The 25838-nt window shown below is 40.8% G+C and overlaps 1 protein-coding gene across 7 annotated transcripts; it reads left to right on the top strand.

Annotated features, from left to right (window-relative positions):
• The first annotated feature begins 141 nt into the window (after positions 1–141).
• mgaa (MAX dimerization protein MGA a) lies at positions 142–25098 on the top strand. 7 transcript variants are annotated; one of them, XM_076978676.1, is made up of 26 exons: positions 142–297; positions 3850–4925; positions 5338–7105; positions 7268–7340; positions 7439–7549; positions 8623–8745; positions 8837–8935; positions 9071–9747; positions 11622–11907; positions 12806–12993; positions 13160–13276; positions 13388–13427; positions 13588–14036; positions 14280–14517; positions 14923–15222; positions 16049–16345; positions 16669–17552; positions 17694–17860; positions 20516–20561; positions 20698–20823; positions 20943–21054; positions 21139–21609; positions 21824–21949; positions 22168–22293; positions 22437–22699; positions 22796–25098. In XM_076978676.1, exons 2-26 carry the CDS (start codon positions 3919–3921, stop codon positions 23339–23341), a joined length of 8640 nt encoding a protein of 2879 aa, XP_076834791.1. In that variant the 5' UTR covers positions 142–297; positions 3850–3918; the 3' UTR covers positions 23342–25098. The 7 variants fall into 7 exon arrangements, with proteins under 7 accessions (XP_076834791.1, XP_076834789.1, XP_076834790.1 ...); XM_076978671.1 differs by adding an exon at positions 679–877 and having other exon boundaries at positions 181–517; positions 22437–25098; XM_076978674.1 differs by having other exon boundaries at positions 5341–7105; positions 22437–25098.
• The last annotated feature ends 740 nt before the right edge of the window (positions 25099–25838 follow it).

The raw sequence follows: 25838 nt of genomic DNA, 5'->3' as shown, positions 1-25838 counted from the left end.
ACAGTCCGTTAAAACAAGCCTGCAACCCAAGAACCCGAGACGAAGTGTTAAGTAAACGCATGCGCACTAGCTTGTTTTCGAACGCGCGTGCCCTGTCTGAGTCTGCGCACTGGAGCATGTGAGCGAGTCCGCTCCGTTTGAGCTGCGACGTCGTGCGTCACAACATGTACGTACACTTTCAGGGTGAGACGCACGGTGTAATGTTTTGAGAGTTGATCCCTGAAGGACGAATACAGTCGAAGACAGGAGCAGCAAATCAATATTGCGCATTGCATATTTGCCCCCCACACACACGAGGTAATACTGTAATCTGGGCAGAAACGTGTTACTGAGGATCAGAACTAATTGATTCGATCGCGTGCTTTGGCGTTATCTCGCGCTCAGACGCCTTGCCCACCTTCGCGCGCTTCTGATTCACCCGCCATTCGACACCGTTCGAAGTGCACGCGCAGCACGTCGCTCCGGCCTTGTTGTTACGCGACGTCGGCGAAAATAACTCGACGTCCGCGATCCAAAGGTGATTGAAACTTACGTTGTCTTTCGTAACGCCAGTTATTATTTGCTTACAGCCATTGATTTTCTATATATTCGGTCGGCAATGAGGTTTAAATACTTAACTAGTCGAGACATGTCGGCTGTAGGCAGTTAACTGCGACTGTTTTGTTGACTTGATTGTAGGCCTGGTTCAGTAGGAACTAAGAGCGCGCCGTCAGTAATTAATGTTCCCAAAATAGCGCGTTCACAACAGGAAACTCAAGCGGACGGTCATTCTGGCCAGTGTGCCGCGCAAGTCAAGTTAATACATCTAGAACGAGAGGATCATCTACACGTGTGGATTTTACTCCAGTCAAAGTCGTCTGCGGCATTTAAGTTTCAAGTAGGTCAATGGTATAGATTAAGTTTGAACAACACTTGGGGTTATAAATGCTGTCAAGACAATACCTGAAACCGCAAAACGGACTTATAGTAAAGACAGCTGCTGCGCTGTTTATTGTACTTATTGTTTTGGAGAACAAGGAAGAAGACGCCCGACACCGTGTACGTAGCTAGTAGGCCGCGGGAGACTTCCAACATGGCGGCAATTTTAAATGGTCGACCATGTCTTATTTGCAATGGAATTAAGACATGTCCCTTAAAAATGTTTATTTATCCGAGATTATTGTGTGCAAATATTCAGACATGCAGTTTTCCACAGTAATGGACAGTGGGTCAGGTTAGTGGTTGTGAAGAACTGTAGAAGAAGAAGAAGTAAATTAGGATCACATTATAAGCCACCAACAACATAAACACACTGCAGAACCTTACAGTAAAACATTTATATTAGAAACCCCCCCTCCCAACTAGCCCATAAAACAGTCCAAAATTCATAATGATGTGAACATTCACAGTTGACGCTGCAGTCCATAACTGCAGCTGTTCTGGTGTCCATAAACTACACTCTCTTTGGGAGTTCAATATGATGAGATGAGCAACATTCTTGAAAACTCACCTCAGAGAAAAGATGTTCTTTCTGACAAAATGTACTTGGAGTAAAGTAAAAGCTTATCTTACAAAGGTTACATACATGATAACTAATTCTAAAGTTTTATTATAAATAGAAAAATAGTCAAAATGTACTAAAACAATAAGGTTTAAAATATTGTTTTGCTCTGCCTGCTGTTCAACATAGGCTTTGAAATTCATATACATAACTACATGCAATGTAGACCATGCTCTATAGTTACTATGGATGCACCAATCATACACCATCTTCTCTGGATAAATGAACACATGAAATGTAACATATTGTTTGCTCTTTTACTAGCAAAGGTTCAATTTTAGATTTTAAAATAAGCAGTAAAATTCTATATAATCCACCACTGAGAACAGCTGGTCATCTACAATGATACCTTCCATCACTTTGTAACTTTATAAAGAGGGCCTTTGCCCTCTGTAATCCTTATGTCAATTTTAATGCCAGTATGTTTATTGTTTAGATTCTCTCCCAGGATAACCTTATCAGTAGGAATAGGAAAATCTCCACATTTAAAAGTACTCTGGGTAGAAGTATATTTGCATTCTGCGTTATCTGGACTTATTTCACTCAAAAACAATACTGTAATTTTTTGAATATATTTATTTTTCTAATGTATTCACACATTTCATGTTTCTCCATGAACCAAAGTTTTTCTATGTAAAAAGTATTCATTCATTATCTGAATACTATTCTGGTGATAGTGTCATTTGTAACTTGACATTGGTCCTGAACACTACAGGTAGCAGGATAGGAATATTTTTTATAGACTTACAAAATTGTCAGTAGTAAGTAGCAATGTAGCGTCCGAAAAAGTAGGCTAAACGTACATACAGGACATGTTGTACCATACTTGAAATTAAATTTCACATAACTAGTTGTAGGTTTTAAAAACACATTCAATTTAAAAAATGGAATTTAACACTAAATATAGGAGTTAAAAATTCAGCTGTTTCAATCAAGTTCGAAAGCTGTCCAACCAAGCCTAACATTATACATTTTGAATTTGATATTCAGTTTCAGAATTTAGCACCCTGGCAAAACTCACATATTACAACAGTCGATGCATATTTTAAAGCATCTCCCTTCATTAAAATACACAAATTTAACTTTTTAAAGGTTTTCATGGTAAGACAATCTGTGACTAGTAAGGACCTAGTCATGCCAATATTGGGTTACTGTAGTTTTGTTGAACTGCCTAGCAAACAAGCAATTAGCCTATTTAAAAACATAGTAATTAGTTGGGTGGAACTCAAACATGGAAAAAGTTCACACCAAACGTTTGCTTTTTAATTTAATCCCTGGTAAGTATAACCAACTTTAGAATTTGGCTATTTGGTTAGACAGTTGAAATTAACACCCTCACAGTTACTATTCACACTTTTAAAACTTTTATATTTGCACCAAGATGGGAGGGGGGCTGTAAACCAATTTCATTCATGCAAATGTACAAGTACAATGTGTAATGACAATAAAGGTTCATTTTCATTTTTTTATACAACCAGAAAATCTAGTATGAATTTTCTTCCAAGAAAGGCATGTTTTGGAAATTGTGGTAAATTTTGTATTTTTTCAGATATAATGCAGAGATTGATGTTAAAACATCAGCTATCCACATCTTTAATTTAAATTAATCCCAAATCTATGATGGATGCATGTTCAAATATTTACTTGGATACTTTATTCTGGAAACTTTTTGATTCTCTGAGTGCACAACTTAATGTGGTACCTTCACATGAGACATCATGCCTAGTATTTAAACGGTTTTCTCAATTTTTTGTCCAAATGGTCAATATGACAATACAATGTTCAAATGCTGAATACAGCAGTACAATCCATTGGCGAGCTAACAGTTGCTCATGTCTTTTGTACAAATTGGTGCTAGGTTTTTCTTCATAAGGATCAACCTGTAAAAGCTTTGTCACTTTGGACAAGTTAGCATGTCTTTATTATGAGAGAAATTTCATAGCTCCAAATGAGTCGTAGAAGCCAAAATTTCCTATCAGTTTGTATTTGCTATTCTCAATATTATATTTATAATCATTAGCTGTGTTAAATGAGTTGGACTTTTCTTAGTGGTTCAAACTGGAACAGAAATGAACCCCTGGTCCAGACTTTTACCCTGGAAGCCACAAAGTACATGAAATGGAATGTGTGAAATACAAATATTATGAACTGGTTTGAAGTAAAAAATACATTTACCATCTTTGTTATTTCTTGTTTTGCTGTGGTTTTCTCTGTTGCATTAGCCAATTATTTTTCTTGCATAAGTAGCAAAATCAACAGGTTTAGAGATTCCCATTGATCAGTCTTCATATTTCTCATTTCTGTTGAAGGATGTTGAATGATCATGCATAACCTGAGGTAAGGGGGTCAGAAGCTCTTCAGATGCCTCCTTCACTTCCATGGCCATCACAGATACACAGGCCAAAATGGTGCTTCATCAGGATGGCATAACCACGTCTACACTGACACCTCAAGCTTCCTCAGCGCACTCACTTCTTGTCATCCTCAAGCAGTTACATACTGGAGGCGGAAGGCTTGATGAAGGAGCTCTGTTGGCTAATAAGGAGGCAAGTCCAGCAGGAAAATCTACAACTGACCCAGGTGTAACAAGCTCTCATAAAGTATCATCCATGGCGACTTCCAACAACAGTAACCAGCCATTGAACTGGCCGGCAGAGACTACATGTAAAGGCATCACTGTTACTTTGGATAACAATAATATGTGGAATGAGTTTTTTAGATGCCAGACTGAGATGATTCTGACCAAGCAAGGTCGTAGAATGTTCCCTTGTTGCCGCTTCCGCATCTCTGGGTTGGAACCATTTCAGAGGTATACTTTGGTAATGGATATGCATCCAGTAGATAACCACCGCTACAGGTGGATCGACAGACGGTGGGAAACCAATGGGAAAGCTGACCTGCATTTTTTTCGCTCCTTTGTACACCCTGATTCGCCAGCGACTGGCCTGGACTGGATGCAAAATCCCATTTCCTTTTACAAACTGAAACTCACCAACAACACCTTGGACCAAGATGGCCATATTATAGTCAATTCTATGCACCGGTACCTTCCACGTCTTCATATCATACCTGCAGATAAAGCCACAGATCTTCAGCTAATTGGTCCGGATGTTATAACTTTTAGTTTTCCTCAGACTGAGTTTTTTGCTGTCACGGCATATCAGAATCTGTGCATCACCCAGCTTAAGATTGACTACAACCCCTTTGCAAAGGGTTTCAGGGATGATGCTAGCAGAACTTTGAATAATCTCAAATCATTGTGTGCCAAGAAGAACGCTTCTGACAAGGTCACCAAAGGACAGAATCTACCGATCCCTATTAACGGGGATCTTAAAAATGTTAATTGTGATCCCCTCCCAACTGTTGAGTCTGACAAAAGTTCTAGGTAAGTATTTTTCTATTTTTCATAGCAGAAGTTGTCTGCGTTGTTTTTGCATAGTGTAATGAGTTTTTAGTGTTTTGCGAAGTTATCTATTAAGAATTTAAATTTCTAACAGCAGATTTCATACCTTCTGTTTTAACATTTTCATGACAAATAATTACATACTTTATATTTATCAGAAAAGCCCATATTCAAGCTATTGCCACTAGTGTAACCATGGTGCACATTTGTAAACCCTCTAAACTATTGATTTAAAACTAGTTACTTGTAGATTATCTACTTCCTAACACTTCTTGTACTGGTGTACTAGAAACAGGATTGGTTTGAAAGGAAAATCAGACTAAGTTTAAATGTTTTTTTTGTTTGTTTTTCTTTTAAATTGACATCTGATTCAAGCACTCTTTTCTTTTCTTAGCAGTAGGAAGCGCCCATGGCCAGGGGGGCTGTCCGAATTGATTAAGGGTGCTCATGTTAAGGTGAAAAGGATATCCCTTGATAAGATCCATAATGGCAGTGGTGAGACAGCGAACAGTTGCAGTATGCATGCAGATGACAAAAATATGGGCATGGAATCCAAAGACTGTAGATCAGAAAACAGTTTAGTCACTGCTGTTGCCAAGGAGGAAACCGAAAGGAAGCCAAAGGAGGAGAATGATATCGTTCATAAGGAGGAGAATGATATCGTGCATAAGGACACAGAAGGATTGGTATCGTTTTCAAAATCTGATGACCCAACCACACTGAAAAGTACTGCAGAATTGTCTTCACGAACTGACATGCACATTAATTCTGATAAATCTATTCCAGACTCATCACAAAATGTAGATATGTACACAACTTTAAGTGAAACGGCAACCTTGCCAGATAAAAATAAAAATTCACAGTCTGTGGTCAAACCTCTCAACGGTGGAGAAGTGAAGAAGAAGCGTGCAGAGCCTGTTCCATTGCCTCTCCTTGCACTATTTTTACAACAGTTGAAATCAAAAACAAGGCCCACCAAATCAAAATCTGGTACTCCTAGTTCTTCACACACTGATAAATCCTGTAAAACTACTTTATCTGTTGAAGACGTACCACTTTCTACGTCATCGTGCACACCCCATCTTAACAAGTCAAATGCACAAACTGCAGCTTGCCCTACATCTGAAGACATTACATCTTCCAGTTTACCATGCATTGTAGTTAACACCACAGTGTCTCCAAGTGTATTGCCCACTACATTATCTTCTACATCGACTATACCCCATCTACACCCCATTTATATGCCTTTGAAGTGTTCCTCGTCCCTAGATATCACAGATACCGTCCAAGTCCCTGACCCTAATCTGGTTACCAAATGGAAATCCACTTCAGCTCCAGATCCTGTCACCAGCCCTGCCTCTGTAGCAGTTTTTCCTGATATAGTGCTTCTTCAGCCCCCTGAGAATGTAAATATCCCTTCTGCCTTTGTGCAGAATTCTGTGCCCATTGCAGCCGTGACACCTGACACTAATGTTGCGTTGACTGACTTTCCTGGTGCTCCTTCTGGCCTTGCAGACATTTGTGCTCATGAAGCTCGCCCTGCTACTACATCTGATTCTGAAAACAATGAACTCGTACTTGGTAATGTCACCACTCCTGAGTCCACTATTGATCCTGCTTCAGACCCAGGTACAATCCCATGTCCTGAACCTGCTCCTCCACAGTCCCTATTGTCAGGTGATGCCTTCCTGTCCTCACCGTCATCTACAGAATTGTCTCCACCAAGTCCAGCTCCTTCGTCTCCAGACCCGTTTCCACCAAGTCTATTTTCGGATAGACCAATACCTCAAAGAAAGTCACTTGACCCTTTTCCACCATATCTACCAATTGATAGACCAAGACCTCCTTTAGAATCACCTGATCTAGTGCGAAATTGTTTTTTTGTCACTAAACCAATACCAACTGAAGAACAAGAGCCAGCAATAAAGAGTGTCAGTACTGAGGTGCCATGTCCTGCACAGTCCCTTGAAACTTGTGTTACAAAGACAACCACACAGGATTTGCAGGATGTTACAAGCACAAAAGTCAAGGTGAAACATAGGAAAGGGGGGAAATCAAAGTCAAGTGAAGATACAGATGCACCTGAAGGTCCTATACCTGTCCCACTGCAGCCCAACCTTGAGGATGTAGAGGGCCAGTTGTTTGTTTCATTCATGTCAAAGGTATTTAATAAGCATTTTTGTTTTTTTTTGTTTTTTTTACATAATTACAGAAAACAATCGACTATTTTCATAAAGTTTGGTATGCATACATTTTTTGCTATAATGTTTCTGGCTCTAATAAATTTGACCTATGTTTATTTTATTGTGAAATACTGTAAACAGAAAGCACTTGACATTCATCTTGGGGATGAAGCTAAAGAAGAGGCTTTACATGAGAGAACAGAGAAAATGGATGGTAAATGGAAAATAATCTAATCTTATGGTTCACTATAAAATACTCATTCTTAAATTGGAACTTATGCTCAGTTGTATCTTTCTTATTTTATAAAACAGGTGAAGTCACTAATGACCTAGAAGAAAGAATTGATGCACTTGAAAAGGTCCTGCTGCGTGACTTAAAAATTATGAAACACAGACAGGTCATCCACCCAGTTCTGCAAGAAGGTAGAAATTTAAGAAAAAGTTTTATTTTCCCCCAGAAACACTGCAGTTACTTTTAGTTCCAGGGTAAGGAACCATGAAAGATATTCCCTTCTTATGTATAGTTTTTCCAGTTAAGGAGAGCAAAGGTAATTGGACAGATGGCCGTTCATTTGTTTGAGAGCCAATTGAAGGTGCAGAGGTTAGTTATAGATATTGCACTTGCTGTCATTTCTCAAATTGAAGCTCAAAGAAGTTTGAATAGAGTTCATCATGAGGCTGAAATATGTAAATGAAAAAAACAGTCAAAACATGGTGTGTGGAAAATGTAACCACAAGAACCACTGAACATAGAAAGTCTGTTTTTTTAGCTTTCCAGAAAGTACATTAAAAATAAACTTACGGACAGATGAGGTGGCAGTTAACTTTCAACAGATAGAGAATGTCTAAGGAAAAAACCATGATCCAAGCATACCCTCTCATTTATAATACATAGTGGTGTTGATACCGTATATTCTGGACTATAGAGCGCACCTCAATATAAGCCACATGGTTCAAATCGTGGGGGAAAAAAAGTGACTGCTTATAGTCCAGAAAATAGTGTGTGTGTGTGTATTGCCAGTGTGGAATTGGTTTGTTTTACTGATGTGACTAGACAGCAGCAAGGGTAATTCTGAGGTGTAAACTTAAAACCACCAGGTGATTCTTGGCTCATTTTACCTAATTTCACCTCATGTCTTGTGAAATTAAGTTAGTCATCTGGCTTGAGACCCACTAAAGCATTTCACTTAATGAATGAAAGAGTGAAGGCAAGGTAATACCTACACTGCATATATGTAACACAGCAGAAGCGTTGTATACTTCTGGGCAGACATCACATGGTATGCACACAAAGGATTTGGAACCGGGTTCTAATTGTAATAGTTTTATCTGATTCATTAGTCAAATTACTTGCATCTGAAAATGGAGGGGCATGTATAAAATGGATCGTGATTCATATACGATTCAGCCAGTGATTTCTAGCCAACCCCCTAATTAGAAGATGCAATATCAATATCCAAAAGACTTGCATCTTTATATATGTATCATGTTTATAGTTGGGCTGAAGTTGAACCTATTGGATCTTACTCTGGCCATCGACCTGCAGTACTTGGGTGTGTGCTTGCCTATTCCTCCACCTGTGCTCTTACCTGGGGGAAGCTCGGGGAGCTCATCTCACGGTGAGTAACAAAGTTATCATTTGCTTTATCAATAGATGCATCTTATGAATTGAAGTCCTGCAGTTGTGCTAACTTTTGTTGGGCTTCTCAGTCCGGTTTGTTTCTAGGACAGGGAAAACCACTGACTTTACTAAAATCAAAGGCTGGAGAGACAAGTTTGCAACCTCAGGGTCTTCATCCTTTCCTGGAGGTATGCTGAGATTTTATATATATTATATACATACACACACACACTTAACAATATACATAATATAAAATAAATATAAAATATACATTAAAAGTTCAAGTAAGAAAATAATCGTATGATATTGTGTATTCTCTTCAGTCAGCACCAGCTCAGACCCAGGCCAAAAGAACCTTTCTGCCTTTTGCAGTGATATGCTTGATGAGTACCTGGAAAGTGAAGGCAAGCTTATCGATGAACGAGCTGACAGCTTCTCCAAAGCCGCCATCTGTCCTGTGGCTTACCAGCTGCCAACCAAGAGCACGAGCTATGTTCGAACTCTGGACAGCGTGTTAAAAAAACAAGTGACGACCACCACTGCCGCCAATATCATGCCTTCCTCAGCGTGTAAAAAATCCACTTCTAAAAGCAAGTTGGGTGAAAACGCATCAAAGAAATCCTCCAGATCGAGTGCAACAAAAACAGCCTCGAGCACAGACAAGCCATCGTCAGTGTCTCGCAGTGTGGTCCCCAAGAGTGGTACATTAAAAACATCATCCAATGAGTCATCAGGTGCGTTAAGCTTGCCTCAAAGCAAAAAGTCAGTCAAAATCAAGTCCAAGAAGGGATCCAAGACGCCGAAAGCTGCAGCGGCTGGTGTATCACAGGGCTCTACTGCCCCTGGCTCAAGCGTGGCTGGGGGTCGCAGTCCAGGACTGCCCAAGACTCTGGTCAAACTAATGGATGTTGAGGATGGTGCCGTCTGGGAGGGCAAACATCGAACTTACATAACTGAGGAACGGGCAGCCATTGCTGTGACTTCTCTTGTGACAACTGAGGTATGTGGCAACTAAGCTAAGGCTCGCTGGCTTCAGAATTCACTTTGGTCATAATGGTTGCAACACCAAAGCCGTAGCACTCAGTGTGGAGTAGAGGTCTGCACTCCTGCGGTAATCCCGCAGGTCCCGTCAGAATATCTTGCGGTGCTGGACAGAATTGAATTGTTATTGGCGTGAGCGGGAGTTTAATTAGTCCAGGCAATGCAGGAGCGGGACCACATATACATGTAGAAAAATCCCGCAAATGAATAAATAGTCTAGAAAATTATAATAATAACAACACAATGATTTCCATGCATAAGGAACAGGACGAAAACAACTAATCATTTAGTAAGTAAGCAATAAACTAATTCAAAATATTGGCTAAGCAACTGATCACGTGAACATGAAGTGTGCGTCATTTTGTCATTTTGATAGCGAAATGGCAGAGACTGTCAAAGTTGATTATCTATGGCCCCCTGGATGATATTTAATTACTATTAGAACCGGCCCGCAGGCCGCAGCCGCTCGCTGGTGTTTTGAACGCACAAACACTACATTCCCCACAATGCAACGGTAGCCCGCGAAGTCACTGCAGCGCTCACAAGCGGCGAGGGTCAGCGCGGCAAAAATGACGTAATCGCGCTGTCGATTCGCGAGGTCGTGCGCCTCTCGAAATTTGTAACTTTGTGCGCGCCATGCCTCAGCGCAATCATATTTGCAGGGTTCATACACCTTTACAAGGTGGAATTCAAGCACTTGTATGTCACTTTCAAGGTCCATTTCAATATTTCCCAGAACGTTAAACTTAATTAGGTTAAATATTTATACATATATTTGAAATGATTGGAAATAATTCACTTTTCATTCACATTATTTAATGGTTGTTTATTTTCAAAACGCCCAATCTTAACGTCTTCGCGTTCTCTCATGTTTTGTCCTGGAATTACAAGAGGCTCATATTTGTTAAGGTAATACAAGAGAACTGTTCAGTCAGATAGCTATTTGTTGTGAAACGATATAGTTACAATTTCAAGCATTTTCAAGTACTTTAGCCTAAATTCCAGCACTTTTCAAACCTTTATTACTTTATTCATTTAATGTACAGGACATGTTTTCTTTGAAGGAAGTTTGTTTTTATCTGTTTGCTTGTTGAAAAATGTTTTCACTTGAAATTACTGACAGATCCATAAGAAAGTATTGCTTTATTCATTTAAGCAATATATAATATACACTGTGTTAGGTCTTGGTTCAATAGGCTATGTGCAATCATTTCAATATGTTTTAATAAACATTGAACCAGTCCGGCCCTCGGCTTGTAGCAAATTTGGTTTTTTGGCCCTCGGTGTATTTGACTTTGACATCCCTGCTGTAGACGGTCAGTTTCAGCTGTGGAAAATTCAATAAAACAGGTGAATACACCACAATTAAGCCAACTACAGGAAAGTCTGATGTATGGAAGTCATATTCCATTGTAATTAATGGAGATGGAAATCGTCTACCATTTGATGTTGTGATAGATTTCAGAAAGTGTTGGTGTACGTCACCTGATGGCATGTGTTTGGACTGTGGTAAGAAATGGGGCAGTGCGATCCATCGCTATATTGCTGTTTTAATAAATACATAAGAAAATTTCAAGTACTAAATTTAATTAATTCAATTCATATTAGGATTGCGGGCGGGGGCGACAGAAAAGTGTGTGTGGCGGGCAGGTGCGGGATTAAAACAAGCGATTTTTTGACCGGAGCGGGACTAAAACATGCAGGTGTGGGCGGGAGCGGGATTAAAACAAGCGATTTTTTTGGCGGGAGCGGGATTAAAAAAGCAGTCCCGCGCAGACCTCTAGTGTGGAGTGCTGCTTCTTCTCACACTTGCACTCTTTCTCTCTGTTTCAGACTACAGTGAGAAAAATCCCTTCAACGATCATAAAAAGACGTGCACCACCATGCCTCAATGACTTCTGCAGGTTAGGGTGTGTATGCGGCAGTCTTGCTCAGGAGAGGCGCCAGCACCACTGTGGCAAACCACAGTGCATGCTGGGATGTGACTGTCTGCGACGAAAAGTGGTCCTGCTGAAAAAACCTTCTGAAGATGAGAGTCCGAAAGAGGACCCTGCACCTGAGGGCCAACCGAATGAAAATGGTGTGAAAGCAAAGAAAAGAAAAGGAAAGAAGTCTTACAGTGAGTATACGCATAACTGGTTAGACCTATTGGATCAGAAAACCAATTTTTTCTGTGTGTGTACCATATTTTCCGGACTATAAGCTGCTACTTTTTTCCCCACGCTTTGAACCATGCAACGTATAATGAGGTGTGGCTTTTCTGTAGTTTTTCCTTCACCCGTCAGGGGGCGAAGCAGAAAGTGAATCAGGTGGTAGGTCAAAGTTGTAAATCAAAGAAGTGCGTGCTCATTTTCATTTAGCACATGCAAGCAGCAGGCACGATGGAGAATGTTTTTCAAATCAACATGTGTTGTGCCAAATTCCAACTCCCCTAGTTTGCATACGCATAAAGACGCTAAAGATGATATTCGGGAGTTACAGTGATTATAACTTCGTTCATTGAGCACTCTAGTTTTGTCCTAACAAGATATTTAGACATAATACTGCCGTAATACTGTGAAGTCATGTGGTCAGCCAGTGTGTTTTTTTTATTTAAAATAATTAACACCCTTGAGCCAGTGTGGCTTTGGACATAGATAATGCCATGCCGTTTGCTGTGATGGATAATTAAAGTCTAGCTCTTATTTATGCATAGAGACGTAAATCGACAATCTTTATGCGCGGATAAACAAGGGGAGACGGATTCTGCCGGGGAGTCGGAATTCGGCACAACACTAGCTGAAAGCCGAATCTGTCGCACATGAAATGCTACAGGCACCATTCGGAAACTGATCAGTTCAGTTAAATGTATTCAGTTCAGTAGATATATGCGTCTTTTAGCGCAGTGCGGCTTATACAACATTTTCCTTTTTTTTTTTTTAGTCGAGAAAATAAGGTGTGTGTGTGTACATTTATTTATTTCTTCCTCATAATTCATAAATGAATCGATAGACTTTCACTGTGTTATTGTTGTTCAGTTCTGTCAGGTCCAGAAGCGACACCTGAGCCGGCTGCACATGTGAAGATGCTGTGGGATCGGAAAACTGACTCTGATTCAGAATGTGTTTTCATTCCCCCTCCTGCCCGGCCTCCTTGTCCTCCACTTTTATCTCCAGAGTTGCAGGAAGACTTAGATAACTTCCTCTGTGCTTCACCTAAAAAAGAGGTAGAGTGTTTCATTCAACATATTATTTAGCACGTTGAATGGTAGCACAATCACACAGATGCCACAAAACACTGTGAATAACATTCTGTGCTTAATGTTTTTATGTTGGTGATACTCATGTCATATTAAACACCTAAACCCTTGGGCTATGCTTCTTCATGTCCAGATGGACTGTGGAGGTTTGAACCTAAGCAAAGATGACAAGGAGAGCTGGCTTACTTGTGCTCGTGTGAGGCCATTCTGTAGGAGAAGACTCTTTCAAACTGGACTAAGGGCTATTAAGGTGAGGCTCTGTAATGTGGTCTGTGCAGTATTATACAGAGCAAACTTCTTTCACCAGCCTAGATCTGGGTGCCTAGTTTTGCCTAGATCTGATCACATTTCTTATCTGCAGGAAGATGACCCACACCATCAATCACAAAACTCATCACAAGGTCAGTATAAGTACCCTGAGTGGTAAACTCAGTTTTCATATGATATTTTATTATTTCTAAGTACCGACTTTGGTTAAGACTTTAAAATATTGTACTTGCACTCCAAAATAATTAGTTCCAGAAGCACCACTGAACCGTCTTGCTGTCTTCCTTGTTGCAGAGATGGAGGAAGGGGAACTTCGCCCCCCCACTCTGTCTGGCCCAACAAAACGGCTGGAAATCGTGTCCAAGTGCAAGTGGGCAACAGCAGGGAGCAGGAACATTGTTCTGCGTGTGGTGTGTGATCATATGGCCCAGGACCGCCTGAACAATCCTTTTTGGATTGGCAAGTACCGAATTCAGCCGGTCTCCAGAACTGTACAAGAACAGGAGGAAGGCTCCACCATAATGTACAAAGTGGTCATCTCTCAGCCCCACCTGGTGGAGAGTGCAGAAGTGAAGCAGAAAGTGAAGAAGCAGAAAGATGAGAGGATGAAGCAGCTCGAAGCCCTGCTGATTAAGACCATTGGGAAGAGCGAGGTGAAGGGCCTCCCTCTCCTCTCCCACGTTACCCCTGCAGGTGTGCTAAAGGCTGAGAAAAAGCCACCTGCAGCTCCAGGGCAGATATGGGTATGTACTCGTAGCCCTTTTAGAGCTAGACAAAAAGTAATATGTAGTTATTCTTAATCTAGCAATGAGGTAATTCTGAACTAAATCCAATAGTCCCCAGTATCAACCATGTACAAAGCATCCTCTTCATCTCAAACATAAATGAAATTACACCTTTACAGAATGCTGAAGATCTGTGATAAAAAAGAAAGGAAAATCCAATTTCTTTATTATTTTGTTATTGTGTTACCGCTGTGACCACAGGTCAATGGAAAACCATATCCACAAGCCAAGCTGGAACTGGGCCAGATGGGGGCTTTGCACCCAGCCAACAGGCTGGCTGCTTATATCACAGGAAGGGTGTACACACCTAAACAACAGCCCAGTAATACCACAGCTACCATTTCAAAGACTCATCCTACCACTACCACCACCAGTGTTGCCACGACAACTTCAGTTACCAAGACACTTTCTACCACTGTCATAACTGTTAAGCCTACAGGTAGGTAAAAATCACAGCTGGTAAAACCACCTGTTACTAAACATGAAGAAAGTTTCTTTCTGTAGGCGCATGTGCCCTCTTCTTTGTTCTACTTTATTTACTACTTACTTAAAAAAAAAAAAGATTACAGCGAGTGTTACTAGTAGCATTCTTGGTTAAGTCTTGATGGACTCACCCGTCCTAAGTGCTGTTTCTACCATGTACTTAAATTCATTAGACAAAAAAAAACATGTTTCTAAAACCCATGTCCTCAAATTCTCACTGTCATTAGTCAAGTGATGGTTTACAGAAAATTAAGCCTACACCATGATGCATTTATTTTTTTTATCCTGTAAAGATGATGGGACAGGTAGTAAAGGTTAATTGGCAGATTTAACCACCTCTTCGATGTATTCCTTTGCACAGTGACCAAGCCCCCAGCGGGATCGGTCTTCACCCAGGTTGTGCTCAACCATATCAACTCTGAACAGCAAAAGCTGCCCTGCACTAGTGTTCAGAGCACCATTAAAAATATCATCATCCCCACTCCTCTGATGACTGGGGCCACTGGGTTCACACTTTCCTCTAAAACACCACCAAAAGCAGATGTGGCTAACCAGGCATCTGAGGCGTCTGGTTCCACAGGTACCTCCAGCTTTGCTACTGTAGTAACAGTCCCGGCTTCTCCAGTCGCCCTTCTCTCTAACTGTCCTAACCTGCCGTTAGGTAAGCCCTCTTCCCTTGACTGGCTGCACTCATTCTTTCATTTTTCCCCCGTCTCCATACCTTGTTAGATGCACATCAGGGTGGGTGATATGGTGAAAATCCTATTTCCGAGGTTTAGTAACTTTCTCCTAAATATCTGTTACAATGTAATGGACATTAATGGAATGCATATAGGCTAGATTACAATATTTCAGATTTTACCCTATTATGTTGCAGTGATGGTGTACACCAGTGTTGCAGACCCTTACTTACTTTTTTACCCTCACTTACAAACCCTTACTTACTTTTTTACCCTTACATAAAAAGTCATTTTAATCGGTGTTGCCATTCTGTCACTGTAGCTGTCAGATCCTTTTCTAAAGGGTCTTGTGCATTTGTTTGTGTTTGTCTTGCACATGTGATTGCTGCAGTACGTCAGTGTTCATATGGATCTTGTATGAGTTGTCCTTTTTTTTTCCTTCATTGTTCGTACTGATCATCCCTGTTACTACAGCCATTCAGACCACTGATGACTTAAATGTCTGCTTTGGCTTCACTCTTCAGCTTGTATAGATTTTTTTCTAGATTTCTTTGTGCTTAGATAGACACGCTTTGACGGGCTGCATAAAATATACTAGTCATGTTTCTTGGCTATGTGGATGGATGTTTTGTGGAGTGTTTTTTGTTTTGTTATTTGGGGACAGTCATCTGTATTATTGAATGTGTTATGAATATAGGGTTTGTGTTCCCTGGCTTAATGCTTTTAATTCTTTCTTTAAGTCTATGCATGGCTAGAACATGGTTGAGTTTCAGAAGTGCCTCACACTTTTTTTTCCTTTTCCAATAGATGGTTCAATCCCAGTGACTAAGGCACTTCCAGGGTCTGGATCTGCTACACCAGAGAAGAAGACCTTTGTAGTCCGTTCCCCTGGTCCATGTGCAGTGCGCTCTGCTGGTGGAATTAGGTTGATGCAGCCTGTAGTTTCCACTCGCCCACCCGTCCCAGGCCAGAGGATGGTATTTCAGATGCTCAAGACGGCTAACGGGAACACACTATACCGCAATCCTAGTGGGCAGCTCATACGGCTGGTGCCCCTCAGCCAGTTCAGGGCCATGAATCCCAACCTCCTCATACCAAAACAGAGTAAGTACTCTAGCTAGACATTTCTGTTAAAAAAATACCGTATGCTACAAGAGGAAAAGGCTCTTATCCTATAAAGTGTTAACATGCGTACTAGAAAGGAATGACATCTTCTTAGACATAATGATCTAGTGGTTAGCACATGGCATAGATGGTTTGAAGAAGTTATTAAAGCTTATTGAATCACTTCCCTGTAAAGAGACAAATTACACAGCAGGTTTCCTGTGATGTACTGATAAAATATAGGTATTATAGACATTTAACTCATTGAACAGATCAGTTCATAATTAACTGATTGATATTTTTTGTTGTATCTTTTTGTGCAGCTACCCTTATACGTCTACCTACACCAGTCAATCTGAGTAAGACTGTAAATACCAGCTCCACTGCCACTACAATCACTCCCTCCACACCTACTACACAAGCTCAGAGTCTGACCCCTGTGCACAGTACTTCAACCATCACCATGACTACCACTGTTACGTCCTCTGTCATTGCGAAACCAATCATTTCTCTCTCTGGCTCCAAGTCCGTGGCATGTAGCAGTCAGCCCAGTACAGTAAACATTGTTCCAGGATTACTTTGCAATAGCGGCACAAGCACCTTAAGAATTGTACCTCAGAATGTCATCCAGGATCCCAAAGAACTAAAAGACTCCAGATTCACCATCACATCTTGTGCGACCTCTGATCAAAACTCGGATGTTAGTCCCACAAAGGGAGGCTTCGTACTGCTTACACCCCAAACCACACAGAGACAAGACCCCCAGGGCTCCAGCAGCACTGATCACACACTTGCTGTTGCAACTGGAGAACCAGAACAGGACGCCAATACCTCCCAGTGCTCAAACAAGTCCTCTGAGGAGACTGTTAATGTGGACCACTCCTACACCTCTGAAACCACTGAGAGTCACAGCTCAGCCCAGATGGTGGGAGATGCACCCAAAGACGTGCCTGACCCTGCACATATCTCTGCATCCCACATGCTTCTGAAGGAGGTGCTCGATTTAGGTCCTATTGAGACAGATGGAGGATCTGGAACCACAGGTGCAGTCATGGCCTCTGAGGATGAAAACGGGCGTAAGGCAGCATCAGTTCTGGAGGAAGGAGAGGTTGATTCAGATTGTACAGAACTGACCGAAGACTCTGACATGTATGACGACACCGAGTCTGCTAGGTCCAGTGACCAGGAGGACCTGTACATAGTCACTGTAAGGGACCAAACTAAGTATTTTCTAAAAACTTTTTCTATCAGCTTTCGGCTACTTTCTTTTTATGATTTCTTTGTAATCACTAACAAATAGTAACAGCTGGTGTTAGGTTGAAGTGCTCCACTTATGATTACTTTCCAGGACTCCGAGGAGGGAGAGGGAAAGAGCACGCCACAAAAACGAGTTTCTGTGGAAGCAGAGCTCCAGCATTTGCCTGAGAAGGACGACGATGAGCTAGTTGATATTGAAACATTTGACGAGAGGCCTGAGAAGAGCAGTGCACTGTCAGAGCAGCAGCAGCCTGAAGGGTGAGTATGAAGATTAGTTTCCATAAGCCATGACAGCATGTTACTTTAACTGGTTAACTTTGGTTCACATCCAGCTTGAAACATTAAAAATGATGGGTTGAATTTGTTAATATGTAACATTGGCTCATGCCTTAATAAGGAATTGTTCAGTATCCCATGTGTCAAACACAAGGCCTGCAGGCAAAATCCAATCTGGCCTGCGGTTGTTGTGTTTTTTTTTGTGTGTGTGTGTTTCAAATGAATGCACAGCACCTACTGGAAAGGACGTATTTGACAGACGGCAGATGGAGCACCTGCAGTGTGCAGAGATACGAGTGGACCGTTTGGGAGAGTGCAGCAAAAAATTTTTGAATTGCACATCTGAGCTAACAGCCCAACACAATAATACACCAGGAGGCCCTTTGCAGTAAAGCACTGAGAATGTATCATGTTATGCACACTGTTACTGATTACAGTAACAGCATTACAGCATTAACAAATGCTGTTAATTTGTCAGAGCAAAGGGCTTAAATCGCCATCAGTTTCAGTCATTTGTTCATGTCCCCTACCACACAGAACTGCATTGGCCAAGATGAGGAAGAGATTTTTTTTTTGTTGCTCAAGGAAATCTTTCATTTAATTGAAAATAAGGGTAAAGAAATCACAGAGCTAAATCATGAAATATAGCTATGTGGTATGGCTTTTTTGTGTCACATAATAGATAATTACAAAAAAAAAAACCTTGCAAACCAAAGCGAGCTTGTGAGAATCAAGTGCATCAGGGTAACCTGGGTCACTTTCTATCATACCAAGTAATCTGAAATGAGCTCACTACCACTTTTCCAAAGTGAACATTTTGCCCTCAGACTGAGCACACTTCACATGGTTTCGAGATCCAGAGGTTCTATTTTGAGGTTTTCTGCAATCCATTTGCAGATGTGAGTGCACCAGTGAACATTCGAATGGAGCTGCTAGGACAACGGTGCAGTGGTGCATTGGAGGCCAAATCCAATTCAGAAGTGCCCTTCTTTCAGCCCTTAAACCATGCCCAAACTCTGCCTACATGCTGCCTCTCCATGTTTGGTAGCACATGCCCATCTGAGAATTCCATACGGAGGGTTTCAGCAGCTCAAAAGTTGAGCTAAAGAATTAATAAACTTGTAATTGAAAGATGCCAGGTCTAGTTCAAATAAATAGGCATTTTTAAAGAGAACATTTAAAGAGGTTTAAAGGTTATGCTGTCTGTAGATAATGTATCCTATTGTTCTATACACTGGCCACTTTATTAGGTATACCTTGCTAGTACCGGGTTGGACCCCACATCCCAAAGGTGCTCTATTGGGTTGAGATCTGGTGACTGTGGAGGCCATTCAAGTACAGTGAACTCATTGTTGTATTCAAGAAACCGAGATGATTCGCGCTTTATGACATGGCATGTTATCCTGTTTGAAGTATCTATCACAAGATGGGTACACTGTGGTCATAAAGGGATGAACATAGTCAACAACTATACTCAGGTAGGCTGTGGCGTTGACACGATGCTCAATTGGTACTAATGGGCCCAAAGTGTGCCAGGAAAATATTGCACCATTGCACCAACACCACCAGCCTGAACCATCAATGCAAGTCAGGATGGATCCATGCTTTCGTGGTGTCGACACCAAATTTTGACCCTACCATCGGAATGTCACAGCAGAAATCGAGACTAATCAAAAATGCAACCTTTTTCCAATCTTCTGTTGTCCAAATTTGGCGAGCCTGTGCGAATTGTAGCCTCAGTTAGTTGTAGCCCCGGTGTGGTCTTCTGCTGCTGTAGCCCATCCGCCTCAAGGTTCGATGTGTCGTGCGTTCAAAAATGCTCTTCTACATGCCTCGGTTGTAACAGTTACGGTTGACGTTCCAGCCGCTCTCCTCTGACTTCTGGCATCAACAAGGCATTTGTGCCCACAGATTCTCTGTAAGCCATAGAGATGGTTGTGCATGAAAATCCCAGTAGATCAGCAGTTTCTGAATCCTCAGACCAGCCCACCTGGCACCAACAACCATGCCATTTTCAAAGTCACTTAAATCACCTTTCTGATGCTCAGTTTGAACTGTAGCAGGTCATCTTGGCCATTTCTACATGCCTAAATGCATTGAGTTGCTGCCATGTGATTGGCTGACATTTGCGTTAATGAACAGTTGGACAGGTGTACCTAATAGTGGCAGGTGTGTGTCTGTGTGAGTGAACTAGACCTGACATATATGTATACATATATACACACATGTACATATATACGCACATATAGTGGCCGGTGAGAGTTTATTTGTAACTATTTTCAATTTTGCATAGGTCTTATTCTATTTTGCTTTTGGCATGCTTGGCAAGTGTTGGCATATTTTAAATGAACAAAGTCAGGTAATATATTAAAATGATATTTAAAAATGAAATGCAACCATGTGTTCTGTGGCCAAATTTTGTATGTGCTACATGCTACTTGAAGACTATGTTGTGCTTTTTGTAGGCTTTGTTGTATAAAAATGAGACGCACACAAAATCAGTTGGGATGAATGTTTAATTCATGGACTTTTAGTTGGCCCACCTGTGTTTGTGCTTGAGTAATTGGGCATGTGTGTGTGCACATAACTATTTATTTCAATCATCGAAAATAAATATTTTTTGTTTTTTATCAACAGTCATCCAGATTGCAAAGCAGATGTGGAGACTGGACAAGAGTCACTGGTATGTATGTTCTCTGTGGTCGTTTAACCTTATCACCCTCTCTGTAGGGATTTATATGACAGCATGTGGTGTCTTGAGGGCCTAGATTTAAGCCCTTTTAGCTGGATCATACTGTCACATGTTGCTGGGTTTATAGGGAAAATGTAGGAGGAGGACGCTGGAGAAGGCGAGACGCAGCACGCTGAAGGACTACTTTCACAATCTGCACAGGTCACTCAGCTATTACAATCGCAGGGCCTCCAAGATGATGATACTGACACAGGTTTGTTGAGTTTAATCTTTTTTTTTAACAGTGCATCTCCTCTTTCCAATATTATTTTTATAATATTTGATTCCTTCTTGTCATTAGGAGTTTCTTACTTACTGTCTTTCTCTTCTTAGGCCCGAGAAGATATCCAGTCTCTAACTCAACAAAGAAATCAGTTAGTGAAAGCACAAAACAAGCTGATGAAGAAGAGGGCATACTTCGTTCAGATAGCATCTCAGTTAACAGGTATTAAAGGGTTTGATGTAACAGTGTTTCAGTGTGTACAGACATGATTTGTTCTAATTGACTAACGCTGCTAATTTTCAACAGGAAAGACTGAGGAATCCATCTGTCGGAAGTTAGATGAAATTGTTGCTAAACAAAAAGCGCTTGAGAGCCAGAAACAAGCAAAAGGCACAAACCTGGACTTGTTTGAAGAGTTAACAGATTCAGACGAGAAGGGTCTTGGCACAAAAACAAAGCTGGACTCCAATGACAAAATGAAAGATGCCATATCTAGACATGCCCACCTGTCCCCTAACTCCAAACCAATAGACCTTAGTATCAATAAGCAGAAAGGTCTAGTATCCCAGGACAAAGGGAAAGAAAATGACCATGTCAGGCAGACACAAGCTTTTCCCAGAACATGTCAGCCAGCCAAAATGATTGGCCTTAACATACCAGCAGCCTCTCATCCAACACCACATCTGGGAAACCTTTCAGCACGTGAGAGAACACGACCCAACATCCTGTCACGCAGTAAATCCCAAACACCTCCAGTGTCTCCAGCTAAAGATCAAGGTTGGTGGCAGGGAATGGGGGATTGATGGACTACATATTCAACATCAGGCATAATCAAGCCAACATAATCAGGATTGTCTAAGTGTTAAGATAGAATCATAGTCTCTCTAGGCTTTAGTTGCATGGTAAAACACTTATTAAATGTAATATTATTAAATGGGTGGGGATTAATTTCTCCCATTTTCCCACTTTTACATTGTCATGTCTTTTTCAGTGTTTGTTCCTCGAGTGTTTCCGCTGGTACAAACAGTACTTCCGTACAATCAGATCTTCACTATAAGTAACCCTCTTCAACCTATTGGCATCACTTCTTTAGGAGAAAGCCAATCAACTACACCAGGTCAGCACTCAAACCCATTAATAAAATCACAAAGGGATAGAATTAAACCTAGCTCAGAAATAATTTTCAATAGTGTTTCACCAATACCGCTGCAATTTAGTCCCAATATTAGGCTCAATCTTTGACTGGAGAACAATTGTTAAATTCACAAACTAACATTGTTTTTTCTTAACAACGTAAACCTTGATCAACCTTTTTTGTTTCTTTCTTTTCTAAAGGTGTTGCATCTGTGTCAATATCTGTTCCTGCTGTGTCCCACCCAATACGAGTGGAGAATCCACTTCCTATTTTGCAGACACAGGTCCTCAAACTTACCAACAGTCCTCTTAAAATCAACACACCAGGTAGCTACACATCACAAATGCTTATTTTTAAAGAACTGTTCAGAGTGTAGTTGGCATGCTTTCTACCTGTAATCTCAATATTTAAAAATGTGTAGTGGAATATTCTCATGCCTTACGATAATCTTTGTTCTCCTTATTTTCAGTTAAAACTATAAGCCTCCCCAGGATCTCCAGTGTTGTTTCTTTGGTGCCACCTGATAAGGTCATCATACCACCCTCGGTTGTTGTGCAGAAGGGCGATGTTGCAGCATCCATCGAGGGACAGGCGGTCTCCAGGTCTGCTTCCGTGGAGCCTTTACAGAGCCGCCCCTCTGATGTAGTCCGCCCTGTGGATGAACAGGGCGCAGACAGACAGCAAGCGGATGTTGTGCCCAAGCAACTTGAACAGGGCACAAACGTCAATATGGTAGATGCTCCAACCAGCCATAAAGAAGATGGCAACAATGAGCCAGACGATGAAAATCTTATGTCGTTGCTTGATGAACTTGTTTTCCTCAATCAGCAGTTGAACAGTGAGTCCTCCCAGACAGAAGGTGGAGACCTTGGTCTTAAGGCGGCTGGAGGGGCACCATCAGACATGCTGACTGAGAAAGAGGCAGGGGTGCACGTAGATGATGAGCGATCCCTCAGTCCTCTGTTCCTCAGGCTGGATGAGGATCTCATAGCATCCACCACCTCGAAAGATGATGAGATGGATGACATTCCCCCAAAGGTGGATGACCTTGTCAAGGTCATATTTGGGTCTGACTCTCCTCCGAATTCATCCGAAACTGAAGTGGTTGCAGTGATCGGTGACGGTACCTCCAGTGGTCCAGAGGGCTCTGCTAAATGCGACGCCCCATCTCCGCCCCCTCTTCTGCAAATGAAAGCCGGCGGGGTCACCACTGCAAACCCTTCGAAAGAGCAAGCCGGTGTGTCATGGCGGCCAATGCCCAAGCTGGCCCCTCTGGGGCTAAAAACCCAGGAGGCTGGGCCACCAAATGTGATCAGTCCACTTCCTGTCAGACCTGGCTCCAAACTGCCTAGTCTTCGTAGTGCAAATACATGATGATCAATTAATCAGGGATGTTTGCTGTTTTCATCTCTGCAACTATATCTTGCATAGGACCGTTATTTATTTTTTGAGTGTTTTGTTTAGTGTTTTTTATATATATGTTTAAGCAAGAACTACCTTTTGTGCCTCTGGAAAATTCCAAAGAAGTTGTTGTTGCTTTTGTTTGGTTATTCCCCTGTTATTTTCTAGCAGAATGAATAGGCCATTGTATGCTGCTTCAGAGCGATTATGAAACGTTTTCTTTATTCTTCCTCTTATTTTAGAAGAGGCGTCTGAGTGAATGAAGTGACAGATCTGAGCAATTTTTTGTAATTGTACAACGTGGTGAATATACACTAAGACTGTGACTGGTCACTAAGGCTGATGGAGGTAGGGGAAGGGTTCTGATGTTGTACAGTTCAGTAGGAAAAGCTTAAGTTCAATAATGACTCCACCCCACCCCCACCCTCATTGCAAGTTAATAAAGTGTGCAGTGGATGTTCCTTCTTTTTGGAATGTTTGGGTCAGCCACAGACAAGCAGTAATGCTGAACAGAAGTACAACCACTGCCCGTAAACTTACATTGTTCATTGTCTTTTTTTTAATTTTTTTTTTTTATTTATTTATTTTTTTTAAACAACTTTGGGCCAATAGACCAGTCTAATATCAGTTTAGATTACAATGTCTAGCTTCAAGAATCAAAATATTGCTGGTTATATAGGTTATCCTCAGCTTTTGTACAGGAACTATGTAAATTTAGTTTTGCTAACAAAAGCTTTGGTGTTTTGTTTGTTTGTTTTCCCCCTCTTCTTTTCCCATTTTCTTTACTCTTTATCTTGGATGTTCAAGTGTTTGTTCTGTGCAAGGAGTTTGGTACTCTGTTTAGTGACCTTTGCATTAGGAACATCTTTCCCCAGGGACTTTATTCTAATGTAGTTACACACTTGAATTACATATGGTAATAGGAAAACAGAAATGCTACAGAATCAAATACTAATAATGCAATAATACACATCCTACCTACCATGACAGTCTGTACATCAAACCCCTTTCTATTCCAAAAAAGGGGCTTTTCCAATATTGAATATTCTGGTTTTAAAATGGTCTTTATTTCACAATACAGTTGTTAACTTTGTGATATGTTAGTTTTATTAAAACTAACATATCACTTGGATTTGGAAGTAGGCACTCAAACGTTTACATAAAGGCACTGACTTGTGCATATTATCAAAGCGATCAGTGACTCTACTGGTCTGTCTGACCGTAATTTCACCCATTTGTCATGCAGAGATACCTTTACTTTTCCTTAGTTATAGTAATGTTGCCAGTCATTTCCTAAAGTGTTTTCTTAACTTTTAAACAATTTAAGGATTTTTAAAGCTGTAGTAGCACTCTTTCTTATTGCCTAGTGAAACACTGGATGGGCATACAACACTTTACTGATAACTATGCAATAGGGTTCCATCTGGGCTAACACGGGTGCAGTATAGCATAACTCAATTGAGTGGATTATGGTATTATTACTAGTTGATGTAGCATGATCTTCTGTTGTGCAGCATTTTGTGTACATTTTTAAAGGGGGGTGGGGGGAAACGGGGTCATTGGACAATGTGCAACCTTTTTGGTAACTGTAAATCCTGCTTATCTCCACAAAGTAGACTGCTGCTTTTTATGTGTTGAAGAGTAATATTTTTTATATGCAAATCTGTGTTCTCTGAAACGATGTTTGTAAAAATAGTAACCACAGGATTCAATAAAGGTATCAGTAATTACCTAGGCTTGTTGCATTTTTAATCGCATGCAAGTCTGAAGTAGAAATGAACACCATTTCATAGTTGATGCTATAGTCCCCAGCATGACACTAGCATTACCCTGAGGAAAAGGTGCATCCTCTGCACCCATCTTTTGGTATTGATTTCATATTGCATTTGCTCAGTTACATTCGTATCAAAGTGGATAAAGAACTTTTTTTTTCACTTTTGTTCATCACTCTTGTACAATTCTTGCTAAGGTTCTGAGAGGGTAGATGTATTTCCTGATGCTTTCATTAATGACATCAGCCTTGCCATTTGTTGCTATAGCAGCAATTAATTTTGGACATTTAATAAAATACATGTTATCTGAATTAAATATATACTATTCTGAACTGATTTAGAGAACTTCCAAAGTGCTTGCAGAGCTGAGGAAGGACTACAGTCAAATGTTATTTGGAAACCTTGTGTAATATACAAACTATTACACAAAAAGGATATTGAAAGTGAAAGTTTTTAAAGACATGGAGGTATAGTAAAAATTACAATGTGTAGTACTCTAGGTTTCCAGACAAGCATGACATTTAGGATGGGTCCATCAGCTGTACAGGCTAAACACTGAAAGCACTATACATGCATAGCTATTAAAGAACCTCTCTCCGAAACATCCTGTTTCTGTGGAAATGCGTACTGTCCTGCAACTTTTAACCACAGTACTCATCCATATATAAGCTTAATTGTAACATTTTTAACTGACTTGA

The sequence above is a fragment of the Brachyhypopomus gauderio genome, chromosome 17 (assembly GCF_052324685.1).
Source record: "Brachyhypopomus gauderio isolate BG-103 chromosome 17, BGAUD_0.2, whole genome shotgun sequence".
Lineage (NCBI taxonomy): Eukaryota > Metazoa > Chordata > Actinopteri > Gymnotiformes > Hypopomidae > Brachyhypopomus > Brachyhypopomus gauderio.
Note: the sequence above shows the minus strand (reverse complement) of the source record. Positions and strands in the feature narration are given on the sequence as shown.

Bases quoted from the DNA above. Each gene is read 5' to 3' on its own strand.
- mgaa (XM_076978670.1), top strand. From the start codon at position 3,919: ATGGCCATCACAGATACACAGGCCAAAATGGTGCTTCATCAGGATGGC. The intron at 7,106-7,267 runs GTATTTAATAAG...TACTGTAAACAG, and splicing joins TTGTTTCATTCATGTCAAAG to AAAGCACTTGACATTCATCT. The intron at 8,936-9,070 runs GTATGCTGAGAT...TATTCTCTTCAG, and splicing joins GTCTTCATCCTTTCCTGGAG to TCAGCACCAGCTCAGACCCA.